This window comes from Symphalangus syndactylus, chromosome 21 (assembly GCF_028878055.3).
Source record: "Symphalangus syndactylus isolate Jambi chromosome 21, NHGRI_mSymSyn1-v2.1_pri, whole genome shotgun sequence".
Classification (NCBI taxonomy): Eukaryota; Metazoa; Chordata; class Mammalia; order Primates; family Hylobatidae; genus Symphalangus; species Symphalangus syndactylus.
This window is the reverse complement of record NC_072443.2, coordinates 29,493,273-29,509,393: the sequence shown is the minus strand read 5'-3', so window position 1 is coordinate 29,509,393 and position 16,121 is coordinate 29,493,273. Positions and strand designations below refer to the sequence as shown.

General features: G+C 34.7%; 1 protein-coding gene across 17 annotated transcripts in view; it reads left to right on the top strand.

Annotated features, from left to right (window-relative positions):
* CBLB (Cbl proto-oncogene B) overlaps positions 1-16,121 on the top strand; it is a 268,224-nt gene that overhangs the window by 162,413 nt on the left and 89,690 nt on the right. For all 17 annotated transcript variants that reach the window (XM_063630593.1, XM_063630594.1, XM_055260467.2 and 14 more), the window contains 3 exons: positions 4,303-4,488; positions 6,203-6,568; positions 15,364-15,458. In XM_063630593.1, coding sequence (XP_063486663.1) covers positions 4,303-4,488; positions 6,203-6,568; positions 15,364-15,458 — 647 coding nt within the window. The remainder of the gene's footprint in view (positions 1-4,302; positions 4,489-6,202; positions 6,569-15,363; positions 15,459-16,121) is intronic.

The window sequence follows — 16,121 nt, the reverse complement described above, 5'->3', positions numbered from 1 at the left end:
TTTCTAATCAAGAGTATCCATATGAACAAAATACTAACTGTTGTTATTCAGAATTTAAATGAATCCTTTGCTACTTTTCTACCCAAGATGTTTTATACTTATGTATTTGGTCTGCATTTTTATACACAATGGAAGCAGTAGTGAATAAGAGGATCAGTGGACAAATCAGTAAGAGATAATTAGCACAGTTCACAGTCTTAGAATTTAAACCTGAGCCAGGGGATTGGTTCTGTGTTTGTTGTTATTGTTTTACCCCAACAGCTCCCTTTATCACCTATCATATGTAGAAAAAGATAAATGGCCTGGGTGATTTGAGCTGGGGATTAGAACTGTGGAAGAAGGCCCAGAAAAGGGTGGAGGAAATGTCTGATAAGGAGTCAATTTAGGGGAGAATATGAACTGGTAGACTGAAGATGAATTCCCACATTCAGGTCCCAGCTATAGAGGCATTTGAATTACCTGGTGATTACCTGTACAGGGGAAAAGTCTGTTACTCTAGAATTTAGTCTTTTAAAATGCAAAAATAAAAATAAAAAATGCAGATATTACATAAAGACAGCATTGTCTTTTAAAGGAGAAATAATTTCGGTCTACACTGAATTGATCTACTTTGTTTTTTTTTATTTTCAGAAGGATAAAAAAGAGCAGACTTTTTATTCTTTAAAGTGAGCTGATAAATTTTGATGTCCTGAATTTTTAATATCTCATCCAAAAAATTAATTATCGACTGGATTGTGCAACATTGTGCTAGATTTTCTTTTTTTCCGTAGACTTTCAAATAGGAAGGAAAAAAATACAGTTTGTGATGACTCAAATAAATTAAAAGTGACCTTCTATATGAACATTACCTACTAAAAATGTTTACAAATCTTCATAGTGTTTGAATTTTACCAGCAATAAAAGTTAACGCAAAGCTTCAGTACGCTAATTGTGTAATTGTTTTTAAAAATAGTAAAAGGTTCAGCAAAGAATAATGCATTACTATCAAAAGAGCATTGTTAAATTATCTACTCTTAGGTAGGAATTTTACTCTAATTTAGGAGAACTCAGGAAAATGAGGTTTGGTGAGTTTAGTACATATAATCAATAAAGATGAAAGATATTTTGCTTTTTCACATACTCTCCATAAAATCCTTCTAACTAAGCCAACTTATAGATACTGTGTTGCTTCTAAATGAATTAATTCTTCAAAAAGACAGTATATAATCACCTTCAGAACACAGTATGAATTGTGCTAAGCAAGATATGCTTCCAATTACATTCACAAAGCTTCAGAGAGCCTGCTCGTCTGGAAGTATCTAAAAGTTCAAAGTTATTACTTTGCCGCACACATTGGTTTGGATGTCTGTTCTGAGGATTTTCATTATACTCTTTGAGTATCTAACAGGCTCTTCAACACATTTGAAATCAAGTTTACCCCATTTAAACATGCTAGAAATTTAGTGACTGCTTAAATATTAGTAATTAATCCAATCTAGGGTGAAAGTCAAGTTCTAATACTGATGATGGGCTGTTAGCTCTATCACAATTCTGTGTCTTGTTTCAGTTAATGAGAGAAGTGGGAAAATATTTGCAGAAAAAAAGTGCTTGGAGGAGCACAGGTCTCATTCAACAGTCTTTGCAGTGTGTACATCTAGCCCTGAAAAGTGTCTTTGCAAGTAACTAAAGAACTATGCATTCTTTCTATATATAAAAAAAAAATTGTTTGGGCTAGAAACAGTATTGATAGCTTTGCTTCTTGATTCTTCTTTGTAAAGGAGAGTAGCCATATCAACAAAACATTTTTTCAGGTAACAGCTTTTCTAGTTCTCAGAGAATATAATTTATCCTAATAGAAATGGTGGAGAATTAGATGTCCTGTGACAATTGCTGATCTACAGTATCAAGATTCTGTGATGCAAATAGCTTTACACGAGGAATTTTTTCTGATCTATGATGATTTTGGGATTAGTTTTGCTCCAGAAGGTTCAAATTTATGGAACATGTGAGGCCCTGTGACTTTCTGGGTAGAACTATTCTTTTGTTAAGAATCACTGGCTGTACTAAAGTCAGTTTGTGACTATAGAGATTCTTTATTTTCTCCTTCAGTAACAATTGAATTTTTTTGACTTACCATAACAAAGCTAAAAGAAAAGAATCATTAACTTTTTAAAAAGAAATGTTTCTTAAAATTGTCAAATTATGTTGAATTTTGTTGAATGATTTTGTTATTCGGCACCAACAGAGACAAAGACTTTGCAGTTTAGTAATGTCATGACAATATTCAGGCATATCGGAGGTATAGTCTTCTGTTTAGCTACTCAGATTTTTTTATTTTATTATTTTTTTAGGGACAGGGTCTTGCTCTGTTGCCCAGGCTGGAGTTGAGTGGTACAATTATAGCTTACTGTAAAGTCAAACTCCTGGGCTCAAGGAATCTTCCTGCCTCAGACTCTTGAGTAGTGGGACTGGAGGCGTGTACCACCACACCGTTCTAATTAAAAAAAATAAAAAATTAGTAAAGAGGAGGTCTTGCCATGTTGCCCAGGCTAGTCTCAAACTCCTGGCTTCAAGCAGTCCTCCTGCCTTGGCCTCCTAAAGTGCTGGCATTACAGGCATCAGCCACCAGGGCTGGCCTCAGATTTATTTTTAAAAAGTCTTTACAAAGGACGCATAAATTTCCAACTATATAAATGTGGGCTGTGCAGTGACTTCCTTGCAAAGAGTATACTATGGGAAGGAGGAGAAAAAAGAAAGAAACTTAACAGTGAAGAAGTCTGATAAACAATACCACAGTCAGGTAATTAAGGTCAACAACAGCAGTGGTGAATCATGTTGATAGCATGGATCCTTGATATGATGTGGTCAAAATGACACTTTACTTCCGTGGTCCTACTCCTCAAAACTTTTAACCCCAGGCTAATTATTTTTTAAAATTAGACAAATCCCAATAAAGGAACATTCTGAATAATCTCTAACCAGTACCTTACAAAACTATCAAAGTCATCAGACACAATGGATGTCTGAGAAACTGTCACAGCCAAAAGGAGGGTAGGGAGACGTAATAATAAAAACTAATATAGTATCCTGTATGAAATCCTGGAGAAGAAAAAGGACATTGGGTATAAACTAAGGAAATCTGAATAAAGTATGGATTTTAGTTAATTAACAAAAGCCTTATACAATGTAACTAAGTGTGAATGCGAACACAAATCTATTATCTCAGTTAAAGACAGACTAAATGATAAAGCTGCTGAGTTCATATTAAATTGTCAAATGATGACATCAGCAATTTGTACAAAGGTAAGTAATGTTAGGAGGAAAATGGCTTACAAATAAATTTAAAACTCTATAAATACTAGCATTCAGAAACAGAACAATATCAAAGCATGATAGATGGTGTTGTAAACATCAAGCCTAGATCTTCAAAGAGCTAGTAACTTAGACTTGAAAAGGAAACTGCCCAGTATTTTAGAACAGAATATTGTTTATCCTGTTAAGGCTACTTGATTAACTGTATGGCTTTTATAACAAACAGAAATTAGGTTATGCTGCATTAAAACACATAGACACAAATACACAATGTTATGCAATAGGAAGTGTTACGTACAAATTGAAATACTTACTGGCTTTTTGATGCTACTTTATCTACCAGACAATATGGAAAACTTGTAGTAACAGAAACTTAATCAGTTTTTGCCAGAAGTACAGACAGACTTTCCTAGATATAGTTCATTGTGTTTCAAGAAAAATGTTTAACTTGAGAATCTTTTCCATGTGTAGTATTAAGGAAAAAAAAATAGGCTTAAATCTGTTTGTTTTAAACACACAATTATTTTTTTAAAACCCCACCTGATTTAATTGGTTTGCAGGAAAATAGACTACATACAAGATACATATTTGGAACAAAGCAATAGCTAAGTATTAGAATGTACAAAGCTCGAGCAAAAAAATTTATAATGTAAAGATCCAGGAGCAATGTGCATTATTGCATTATGTGTTTCTGGCTTCCTCATAAAATATAGATGGGTTTCTTGAAGAATATCTGCATTTGATTGTCTTTATACTATACTTTTGCTGTTCTTTTTTCTTAGCCCCTTTCTGCAATATGTAGGAAAAACTTATCAATCTATTCTTTTCGTAATACTACCCTTGAGGGACAGTGTGAACTATTTGCTTCTATTAATCAGGGTAAACTAAGGGAATTCATTTTAACAAATGTATGGTGCCAGAAACCTTCTTCCAACCAAATGTATTCTTTAAGAATAGAGAACACTCTGCACAGCTAATAAACAGCCCCATCTTTCTCTTTTTCTGTTCTAGTGCACTGACAGGCAGAACTCACCAGTCACATCACCAGGATCCTCTCCCCTTGCCCAGAGAAGAAAGCCACAGCCTGACCCACTCCAGATCCCACATCTAAGCCTGCCACCAGTGCCTCCTCGCCTGGATCTAATTCAGAAAGGCATAGTTAGATCTCCCTGTGGCAGCCCAACGGGTTCACCAAAGGTAGATCAATTTTATTAGAAACACAGATAAAAATTTTGCAAGACAATTATTGATTGCTCAGATTCTTTTAAATTCCATTACTCATATTTTCTGTGCTTTTAATTGTGAATAAGTTTGATGAGTGTCTCATTTAGTTTATGGTGAGCCCACATTCATATTTCTTGTTTTATTACTGTAAAAGTTACACATAATTTTTGCAGAGAGAGAGCATATGTCTGTAGCCCCATGATTTGCCAAAATAAGTAGCAGAGTAAATATAGTTGTTTTGTGAAATAGATTTAAAAGGTCATTATATGCATTAAAATAATTTGCATGCTGTTATCAAATGATATTTTACGCCCATTTTTATAGTGCCATGACAAGAAAAATGTGATGGGATATTTGCATAAGGCTTAAGGTGTGACAAATTATCACCCTTGTTTCAAGGTGACTCAGAAGAGGGAATTATATGTAGTTTTTAAACCTGGGGAAATTAATTACAATGAATTGCGATATTTGCAAAGTAATTATATTACTGTTTAATATTAAAGACATAATTCTTACTCTACAGTTAAACCTACAGTTTATTTTACCATGTGGATTTTTTCCTCAAATTTGATAAGCGTAAGATTTTAAAAATTAATTTTATTTGGTAACATGCTCTGTTGTCTAAAATTTGTTGGAAGCACAATATATTTAGTAGTGTTTGATTTTCCTGTATTACCAGTTAACTTGGCTTTAAGATCACACATTATTAGAATATCATTTAGAATTATGTAAACACAACAGATTCCTTTTTTCTCTGCTGCTTTCTAACATTAAAATTAGAAATCAATCATCAGATTAACCATGTAAATAAAAGTCAAAAGGTATGAAAAGCATACACATGGGGTGGGGGGAGGGGGGAGGGACAGCATTAGGAGATATACCTAATGCTAAATGACGAGTTAATGGGTGCAGCAAAACAACATGGCACATGGATACATATGTAACAAACCTGCACATTGTGCACATGTACCCTAAAACCTAAAGTATAATAATAAAAAAATAAATAAATAAATAAAAAAGAAAAGCATACACATTCAATTCATTGATCTATAACTTTATATTTCTATGGAAGAATCAGCCTGATCTTTTAAAACACTGTAAGAATTCATAAAATTGAAGTAATTCCATATGTAGTGCTGCTCTGTTACTTGTGATCTTTTACTATTCTGGTAATAACTGATAAAGAAGCAGAGCACATTTGCCCCCATATCAGTTGTGCTGTATCACAGTGATGAAGACAAAAATAAAGAAAAAGCTTTTAATCTTCTAAAAATATTACAAATATTACAAATCAAGTTACTCTTTAAAAAAACTAAAACAATGACGTTTCTCCTCTCTCCCAAATCATAGAAATGTGCAAATAAATTATTGACATATTCTTTTAATGTCAAAGTCATCATATGATTTTGATCTTCTACTTGTTTCTGTAACATTTCTATAACTTAACATTTGGATTTATGTACTCATTTCTACTTTTTCCTAATGAAATATATTTATGAGTTTTTTATTCTCATTTAAATTTCATTAACTGGTAATAAAAGAAACTTATTAAAAGATGGCACAGGAATCTAGTAAAACTCCTTGTTTGGCTTAGAAAATTAAAGCAATAATACACTAGTTTGGAAGTTCTTTCAATGCATGGTACAACCTTTAATTTTGTTTTTTTTTTTCTCTTCTGTTTCTTTAGTCTTCTCCTTGCATGGTGAGAAAACAAGATAAACCACTCCCAGCACCACCTCCTCCCTTAAGAGATCCTCCTCCACCGCCACCTGAAAGACCTCCCCCAATCCCACCAGACAATAGACTGAGTAGACACATCCATCATGTGGAAAGCGTGCCTTCCAGAGACCCGCCAATGCCTCTTGAAGCATGGTGCCCTCGAGATGTGTTTGGGACTAATCAGCTTGTGGGATGTCGACTCTTAGGGGAGGGCTCTCCAAAACCTGGAATCACAGCGAGTTCAAATGTCAATGGAAGGCACAGTAGAGTGGGCTCTGACCCAGTGCTTATGCGGAAACACAGACGCCATGATTTGCCTTTAGAAGGAGCTAAGGTAAGAAATATGCAAAGCAGAAGCTAGAGAATCTGCTTATAAATGCTTCTGATGGTCAGCAGCATAAAAGGTTGGGAAGTGGCTTTTTTTGCCTAGCATGGCACTTCCCTGTAAGTCTTTAATTATCCCCAAGTTATAAATAATCAGAAGCTCATTAAAACTTGAACTTAAGTCAGGAGGTTCTAAGTAATGATTTAATTTTAATGTGAAGACACTAGACAATTTGCCAGAGATTTATTTCACCTTCCCTTATTTCATTTGCCAAAAATTTCTTCTATTAACAACTTAGTGGTGGTATAATCAGCACTGCATTTTTTTTTTTTTTTTTGAGACGAAGCCTCGCTCTTGCCCCCCAGGCTGGAGTGCAGTGGTGTGATCTCGGCTCACTGCAACCTATGCCTCCCAGGTTCAAGCGATTCTCCTGCCTCAGCCTCCTGAGTAGCTGGGATTGCAGGCACCTGCCACCACGCCTGGCTAATTTTTGTATTTTTAGTAGAGACGGGGTTTCCCCATGTTGGCCAGGCTGGTCTTGAACTCTTGAGCTCAGGGGATCCGCCCGCCTCGGCCTCCCAAAGTGTTGGGATTACAGACGTGAGCCACTGCGCCTGGCCAGCACTGTATTTTTAACAAACTCCTTTAGTTCCATCTAATTTTTACAAGTTGTGTTACTATACATGTAATAAATCAGTTGTTGGAGTTAGTTATTGTTGCCTGGGACAGTACACATTAGGCAGCCAGGTAAAATGAACTTCCTATATACTTAAAAACACTAAACCAAGTTCACTCTTAAAAATCAAGCTCTTTTCCCAAGTTCTTTTCCCCTAAAATTGAGAGATTCTCACCCTTGTTGACTTCTCACTTGAAGGATGTTACCACTATCATTTATATGTCCAGGAAGGAGTTTATGTGTACAGGAAACTGAAGAGACAGCAGCAGAAATCATTTACTTTAGAATTTTTGATAGTTCCTTGGCAGAGGTATACTGTAATAATTTCTGGTATTTGGTTCCAGGATGCTTTTGACTCTGAGATTAGATCCTTGCCATCTTCCCTCTACTGAGGGAGGCCTTGGCTCTTCTGAAGACGATGATATTAAAGTGATCTCATCTCTGTAGACCTTAAATTGATATTTTACAGAAGGTAGTCTAGTCCTTCAGTATAATGGTTAAAGTTGGTGAGTTCGTCTTATAACATATTCAGGATATAAGGAGGAAGTGTGACTTGCACTCAGCTCCTCTGTGTGTGGAGGTACAGTGATAATGAACACTTTGTATGACAATATTTAACCTCAGTGATATGGGGTAGCCAGGAAAGGAAGAGTCACAACTCAGTAGCACAGCATTCAAAACAAAGGCAAGGAGTGGTGGCAGTTTGCTGTGACTCTTTGCTGGTGACTCACCTTGGTACCTTCAGTCTCATCTATTGTAAATATGAGGATCTCTGTAGGTTTCCTCAGGGTCACCTAAATATAATGTAAGTGTAAGAGAACATACAAATAAAACCAATTTTATAATGATCTCTGTCAGTGGGGAGCTCCTCCTCAAAAGAGTTTTTCCACAACCTAGAACGCTGATTGGAAGGACCTGCCATTCATTTTCAAAAATTTTCAGTGTTTTTTTTTTTCCCCTTTAGCCTTTACTTTTTATTCACATGTGATCACACTTGTCTTGGGAAGAGTGTTAGAAGAAGCTGTAATTAACTAGTTATATCTCAGCAGCATGTTATAATTTATTTTCTAAATGGACTTCAAAAATACTTGAAATATAATAGTTGTTATAGCCATTTCATTGAAGATACCTTGTTTCAGGGTTCTTTTAGATAACATGTTATAGCTTTAATGCTATTATAAATTTGCCCTCCTAAGCTCTAGAAAACTGGCTGTTAATTTTTTTTATGAGATGTTACCCCAATTTCTTAGGTTATTGGTATGGAATACTGTTTTTATTTTGTTAACTATAGGTATGAAATATTAATTGTGAGTTCAGTTATAAAAACATTCCTTTAAATATTTCTGTGTGAACTTTCATGTTGTGATCATTGATACAGATTAGTATAACAGAGAACATTGAGTGAAAATTTTATCTCTTATTGAAAGCTAAACTTTAATATTGCTTAGGTCTCTCTAAATAATTCTCATTAAGATTCCCTAAGTTCTAATCTCATATATTGTGTGTATTTATATTGCAATGCTAATATCCTCCAGTTAATTTCATGTTACTCTTAGATTTGGTGTTTCAACCAAAATTAGACTTCTAAGATTTCTAATTTCAACCTAATTGTTTAACTTCTGGAGTGAGCTGTAAAGAAGAATTTATATATAGTTGATGCATTGAATGCCACAAAACTATAAAACAGACCATGTCTCCTCTTTTATTACTGTTATAAAGGAAAAATGATTCACTTCGTTAGATCATAGGGCATACCAGAACTTACATAAAGTAGAAAAGGCCTAATTCCTCTTCTCATGTCATTGTTGGGAGACTTAAGAGTTTGGCTTCAGCTAACAACTGACATAATCACTTAGGATCCTGTAATTCTCAGTTTCTGTGATCCTGGGTTGGAGTTTGTTACCAGGCTCCAAAATCAGGCCTGGATTTCACTTTCTCCTCTAGAATATACTGGCTTTGTCCCCAACCTCACTTATTTTCCTTATAAATAAAGTGGAACTTTATTTTATTCCTTTATATAAAATGGAATAATAACAATACCTGGTATCTAGGATAATAGTTAGCTTCCAGCTATCTAAATTTCTATACCCCTTGGTTCGGGAATAAAACCAAAAATAACATCTGTATATGGAGTGTCAAAATAAGTTGTAACACTTGGCATTTTTATTCAAAATAGTTGTCTGTTTTTAAACCAAAACATCTTCTCTTTGTTTCACTCCTTTTTTCTTTTATTTAGCGTAGTGCCTAATGAATGCTTGGTAAGCACTCAATAACCAAGTTAATAACTTGGTTAAGCATTCAGTAACCAAGTTAATAACTCGGTGCTTATAATATAATACTTACTTGGTGCTAGTAATCTAACACTAAAGCCAGTGGTGGAGACAAAGGAGTATATGTGCTTGGGTTTGAGTGTGGGCAGGTGTAGGCCAGGAGAGAAAAGGTGGAGGGAGAAGATGGCCGTGATTACAAATGGACAGGTTTTTATGTATCTTGCATAGTTTTCTTGTTTAAAATAGGATTTTTGTTCCTCTGCAGAAGAGTAGTCATTTTAAACATGTAGATCATATACAATAAGAAAAGGAGAGCAGGTGAAGAGAAAGGGGAGATGTTTTGATTTTTTAAGAAGACTAAGATTTTTAATGAAAATAGTAGATATTATCAACGTATTCTCACCCTTCATACCTAATAGTGCCATTTTTTTTTGTCTTTATCATTGGATTAAAGAGTGTGGAGATTTAGATATTTGGAGGCTGTTTTATTCACATAATTCATCAGGCCCCTAATATAAGCAAATGCACTTTTTTTTTTTTTTTTGGTCAAATAGTAAAAACTGCCGCTTAGGTTTAGTAGTTTTCATTAGCGACAAAGCTTCAAATCTAATAGCATCTTCCCATTTTAGAGATAAGAAAATGTAGATAAGTACTAAAAATTTAAGTGAAAACTAATTATACATGTGGAACACAAGGGAATTTATAAAAGTCAATACCCGGTCAATGGGTGAGGACTCACTTCCCTTCATTACTCGTCCTGTCAGTATGTCAGTTCCCATCATCCAGAAGAACCATTTGCCTTTTCTGTTTGCATTGTCACTAGAACAGTGAGTGATAGGGGAAATGGAAATAAATTAAGCTCTAATTACTCCATTTGGTAATTGTAGAGAGCTCTGAGGAAAAAATTATTCTAGCTCATAATTAAAATGAAGTCTAAGAATTTTGTGTGGTATTCGTTTCCTCCCTTGACTCTTCCCTCCTACCCAGCATAATCAAAAGCTAGCCAAGGCAATGCTTCATTTGAAATGTGGGTCTACAAGCTATGAGCTACTCAGTTTATTTATCTGATTTTGTTGGCAAGAGATTTCTATCCTATAGCATTGTTTCCATTCTCTGAAAGTCTCAGATTTTAGTCACCTTATAAAGCTGTTCTTTAATAAACATCTTGTTGACTAGATATTTATTGTTGTTGGTGGTTTGTTTTAATTATCTGAGCAAAATAATTCTACCAAAGTGTATTAAAATATGACTAGAAACTTGAAATGTATCTACTTATCTCTAGATATTAACATCATACCCAACTGTCATTATTTGTTCTCTTGAGGCAGTAAGAATACTGCTGTTTCTTATAAAACCATCTTGAACTGGTCATGTTACTTACAGTGACATTGTTCTAAAGATGACCTTTGTATGATAATCTTTTGAAGATGCTGCAAGATAAATATATCAAATGATTTCCCTTTTTACAATTGTGGCTTGTACTTTTGGTGGAGAGGCACATGTTTATATTCATGATCTTAAAGTTATCTATAAATTTCAAGGGCTGTCTTTCAGAAAATCAGTCCTCTGTGTGTACTGGTTTCATGTACAGTCTGATGCTGAAGGACAAAATACAGGGATACTTTTGAGGCAGCATGTGTAGGGGTTTTCATGTGTAGGATAAGGTAAAGCCTTGTGTTTTGTAAGATTTTTAAAAAATGTTTTTCTTAATTGTGCTAAGATTTTCACAAAATTGTTTTCTCTGTATCTCAAGGGTCCCACATGTTTTAATCTTCAGTTTTTAAACAATATCTGAATCATAAGAAAACATTTTACACTTTAGGATTAGATGATACCTTGAGGCATTTAGAGAAATATTATTCTAACATAACCTAGATTTCTAATAAATTATACAAGCCAGTTTATACTTCTTTCACAAGTCTACACTTCCACTATTGTTTTCTTAGTTCTTCAACCTCATTACCTAATTCAGCTGTATGAGTACCTAGGATGTTCAAGACACTCTGGGGAATACAAAGAGGAATCAAGCACAGAAAAGCTAGTTGGGATGAGCCAGGCATGTGATTAAGAGGTAAGGTATATGAGAAGCATCCAGAAAATGTGTGGGATCCCCAAGAAGAAAAAAAATTCCAAGATGCAGGACTGGAAAAGGAATAAAGAAAGCTTCATGCAAGAGGGTCACTGGCTATAGACATTAAAAGATTGGCAGCTGTTGTTTTTGTAGGTATGACAGAAAGGAATAGCATGGAGGTTGGAGAATATGTATAGTAATAATGTAGTCAGTTTTGGATGGCCTATAGCATAAAAAGAGTAGGCAGATGAGTTAAGACCATGGCAAGGTAAGTTGAAACCAATTATGAAGTGTCTTGAATTCTACATTAAGTAATCATAATTTGGTAGGCAGGAAAGAACATTTAAAGTTTTCTTTTCTGGCAGAGGAATGCTAGGAACAGAATTGTGAATTTAGAAGATTTAAATTGGTAGCATTTCCAATGCAATTGTGATAGATTTCGGACAGTGAGCTAAGAATGCAGAGGACAAAAAGATGTTTCTTAGTTGAGGATTCAGTGAGGTTTCAGTGTGAACTGCTTCAGTTGATACTATCAGTCTGTACATTTGAGGAACTATAGTTCTTTTTTACCATTTGCAAACAGGTTTTTCAGATATCTAGAAAATATATAAAGTATTTATTTTTAGCCCCCAAAGTTGTGATTTATTGTACTCACTCAGGTAGTGGCAGCTAAAATGATTTTTGGGTGTAATGAAATGGTTGCAGGTGAGAACATGAAATTCAGAATGACATAATGTTAAATCTTGTCCTCTAACCACTGTCAGTAAATACGAACAGCCATTTTAGATGAACGGAAACATGATCATCACTTTATAAAGTACCTGCACATTTAGGTCCTTTGTTTTCTCAATCTACTAATTAGGAAAGGACTATACAGAATTCCAAGTTTTGTATTAAGCGTATTGTCAACTCTTAGTACATATTTATGAACAGTTTACAGGAATAACAGCCATTAAGCAAATTATATATATATATGTGTATATATATATGTATGTGTATATATATATACATAACATATATACATATATATGTTCACACATATTTGCCGAGAGTATTTCGGTAATAATGAGTTTCTTTCAGCTAAACCTAAGGAAAGTGATTTCACTAGTTAATACTTCCATTAATAGGCCGGGTGCGGTGGCTCACGCCTGTAATCCCAGCACTTTGGGAGGCCGAGGCAGGCGGATCACGAGATCAGGAGATCGAGACCACGGTGAAACCCCGTCTCTACTAAAAAGACAAAAAATTAGCCGCGCGTGGTGGCAGGCGCCTGTAGTCCCAGCTACTCGGAGAGGCTGAGGCAGGAGAATGGCGTGAACCTGGGAGGCGGAGCTTGCAGTGAGCCGAGGTCGCGCCACTGCACTCCAGCTTGGGTGAGAGCGCGAGACTCTGTCTCCAAAAAAAAAAAAAAAAAAAAAAATACTTCCATTAATAAGTACATCTGAGCCAATCAGCAGTCAATATTAATTTAAGCCTCACTGTGTATAAAGCACCGTAAAGCATATGCTATAAAATGGTAAAGGAGTAATAGAGTTTTTGTCCTGAAAGAGGCCCAGTGTGGCCTAAATTCTCCTTGACGAAACGTAAGTACACAGAACATGAGCAAAATACTATCAGATGCCAAACATCAAATTAATGGTTCAGAAAAGACACTACAGCATTTCAGTGGCCATAGAAATCCTTTAGTTACTATACATCAGTAACAAATGGTATTTCTGAAACAGTTAGAAAAAGTGCCATTTGCATTTTAAAGCAGATTAATGGATTGTTTCAAAAAATTAGGAACAAGTCACTTAATTTTCTTAGGTATTGCCCTCCAAGAGTAAGTTACCTCATTAATTGTACTTTGTGGTTTTACTAGTGATAGACATCATTGCCTGTATGACTTGTCTTCATGAAATTTAATAGTAGTACATAAAAATATGCAAGCTCTGTTATTAGTATTTTATTCTCATTTACCTAATGTGCAAGATGAAAGCAATTTCAATACCAGTAAATGTTTGAGTGTATTGGTATTTTTTAAAGATATGTTCACAATGTTCTGATTATAAAATTATGGTTGGTTTATTGTTAAATTAGAGCCAATACAGCTGAAACTATTATTCCCATATCTCTCTTTTATTTTATTGTTGCTGAAATTTTATTTAGCATCTATCTATGTTGGATGCTTTGTCCTAAAATAAACTATTGCATATAAAATCCACATTACATTTTCCCAAACGAGCTTTATATGTATTTGTAACATGAATTAAGGAAATTTGATTGCAGATATCTTACATTGTATCTATTCCTGCAGCATGCAGAGAATTCCAATGAAGAATGACTTCCAGTGCTCAATATCACAATGAGCATTTGTGGTTTGATATGTGTATTTGTCTGTTAAAAGGCCTTTTTTTATGTTAAAGGATTTTATTAAACTTCAAAATGATTAATATCTATTAGGAAATTTCTTCTTTCTGGCACACTTCAGAACACTTTGCCTTGTTCTGTTATTTGGCCACAGTCAAAAGCCCAGATAAAATCATTGTATTTAAAGGTAATATTTTGTCATGGTATGGCTACAGTATATTGAGTCTAATGAGGGGAAACATGAAAAAAGAGAAATTGGTACTAAAGCCTAGGACCAGTCTCTAGTGAAACTTTAATGCTATAAAATTTGATTTTGTAGCTTTGAAATACAAACGTTGATACATTTCATATATGTTCTTTAAACTTGTTTCTTTTCTTATTTTAAGTTGATAGGTAAGGGTATGGTCTTTTCAATTTTGTGTTCTAAAGCTTCCGCATCATTTTAGAAATATGATGGGGGAAAGTAATTGGTAAGTCCTTGACTGAATTATCTAGCACTGCTCAAATTACTTTACATGTATTTAGCCCCACCATCAGGCTACCTATTAAATATGAATTAATAAGAGTTTGTAAAATAACTCCATGATAAAAATCTAATGATTGCTTATAAGTCTTAAAATGTGTTCAATCTTTTCTTGTGAATATGTTTCTGCAAAATTATCCTCTCATAAACCCGCACCCTTTTAAGTTGCTGTAATTTCAAATTGTAGGAGAAACAAAGAACAGTTTTTCAGACATTTTCTATAGTGTAACAGAAATCCAGACATCAGAATTTCCTAATTCAGAGTAATTGAACCCTGGCTTTGGATGGTCCCATATGAGCAAGTTAGAAATTGTGGTTTGTGTGTTCACAAACTGAAAATTTTGTTTAAGTTTGCCTGCACTTGGAAAGCCAGAATAGGTCTCTAGTTATCATTAGCACAGAAGCTTCAACCATGAAAGAACAAAGGCACTTCTGATTATATTAATGTACTGTTTCATCAGAAAGTTTAAGAATGTTCCATTCACCATGGAGAAATATAATTTAGAGCACTTTAGTTTGGAAGGAATTAAAAAAAGAATAACATCAGTGCTGTTTTTTTCTTTACCCCTTATAGAGAATGCTAACTTTTCAGTAAAAACTGATCATAGTTGGTGAATTTTACTATCTACCTATTTAGCCATTAATATCTGTATCTGATATATATAAATTATAGTATTCCCTCTCAGTGTTTAAGAATCATGGTGTAACATTTTTATTTTTTGTATAAGCTTGAACCCCTTTGGGCGGTGGTGAATCATCAGTGTGGTGCTACTGACTCCTGAATAAATTGAATGACATTTCACTTGTTTAAATATACTGAACTTACATATTGTCTTCAGAATGGTAGAGGAGCTATGGCTTTAAGGTCCTTCAGAAGTTAAATTCTTGGAAACTAACCATTTGATTTACTTTCAGGTCTTTTCCAATGGTCACCTTGGAAGTGAAGAATATGATGTTCCTCCCCGGCTTTCTCCTCCTCCTCCAGTTACCACCCTCCTCCCTAGCATAAAGTGAGTTTTGTTGAATTTGGAGATCACTTGTCTACGCATCAAGATATGGTAAAGAGTGGTTTTGAGAGGCTCTCAGTACAGACACTACATGGTGAATAGAAAGTCATTGATAGTAAACAGCCAGCTGTATTTACAAACTAAATTACCATAAATTAAGATCCTTCCCGATACTTTGCTGGTAACCACAACATCTGTGAGACTTACCTAAACTCTTGAGGTTACATGGAGCAACAGGGAGAGAAAGCTAAGTATTCCTTGTATCAAAGAGGATAGAGTAGCACAATGAGGTATCCGTTCAAATTTACCTCTCCTCCTCAGAGGTACCCCATTTTATCTCAGCTTCCCAGTTTGACATCGTAAAATAATCTTTGGTTCTACCAGTTTTTTCATTTCTCACATCCGTTCAGCTACTAAGTCATTTTGATTATTCTTTTGGAGTTTTTCATATTCCTGTAATCTTCTCCATTGCTATAGCTTTGCCTCAGAGCTGGACAACTGAAAGAGTCTTTTATCTGATAATCTCATATGATCAGAGATTTAGTATCAATGGGTTTACAGCTAGTAAAATGAGATAACTGGGTATCTCATTTGAAAAATGGGGCCCCAGAGGCACACTAGATATCTCTCATTGATACCTTCCCAAGTTAAACCAGGATAAATTGG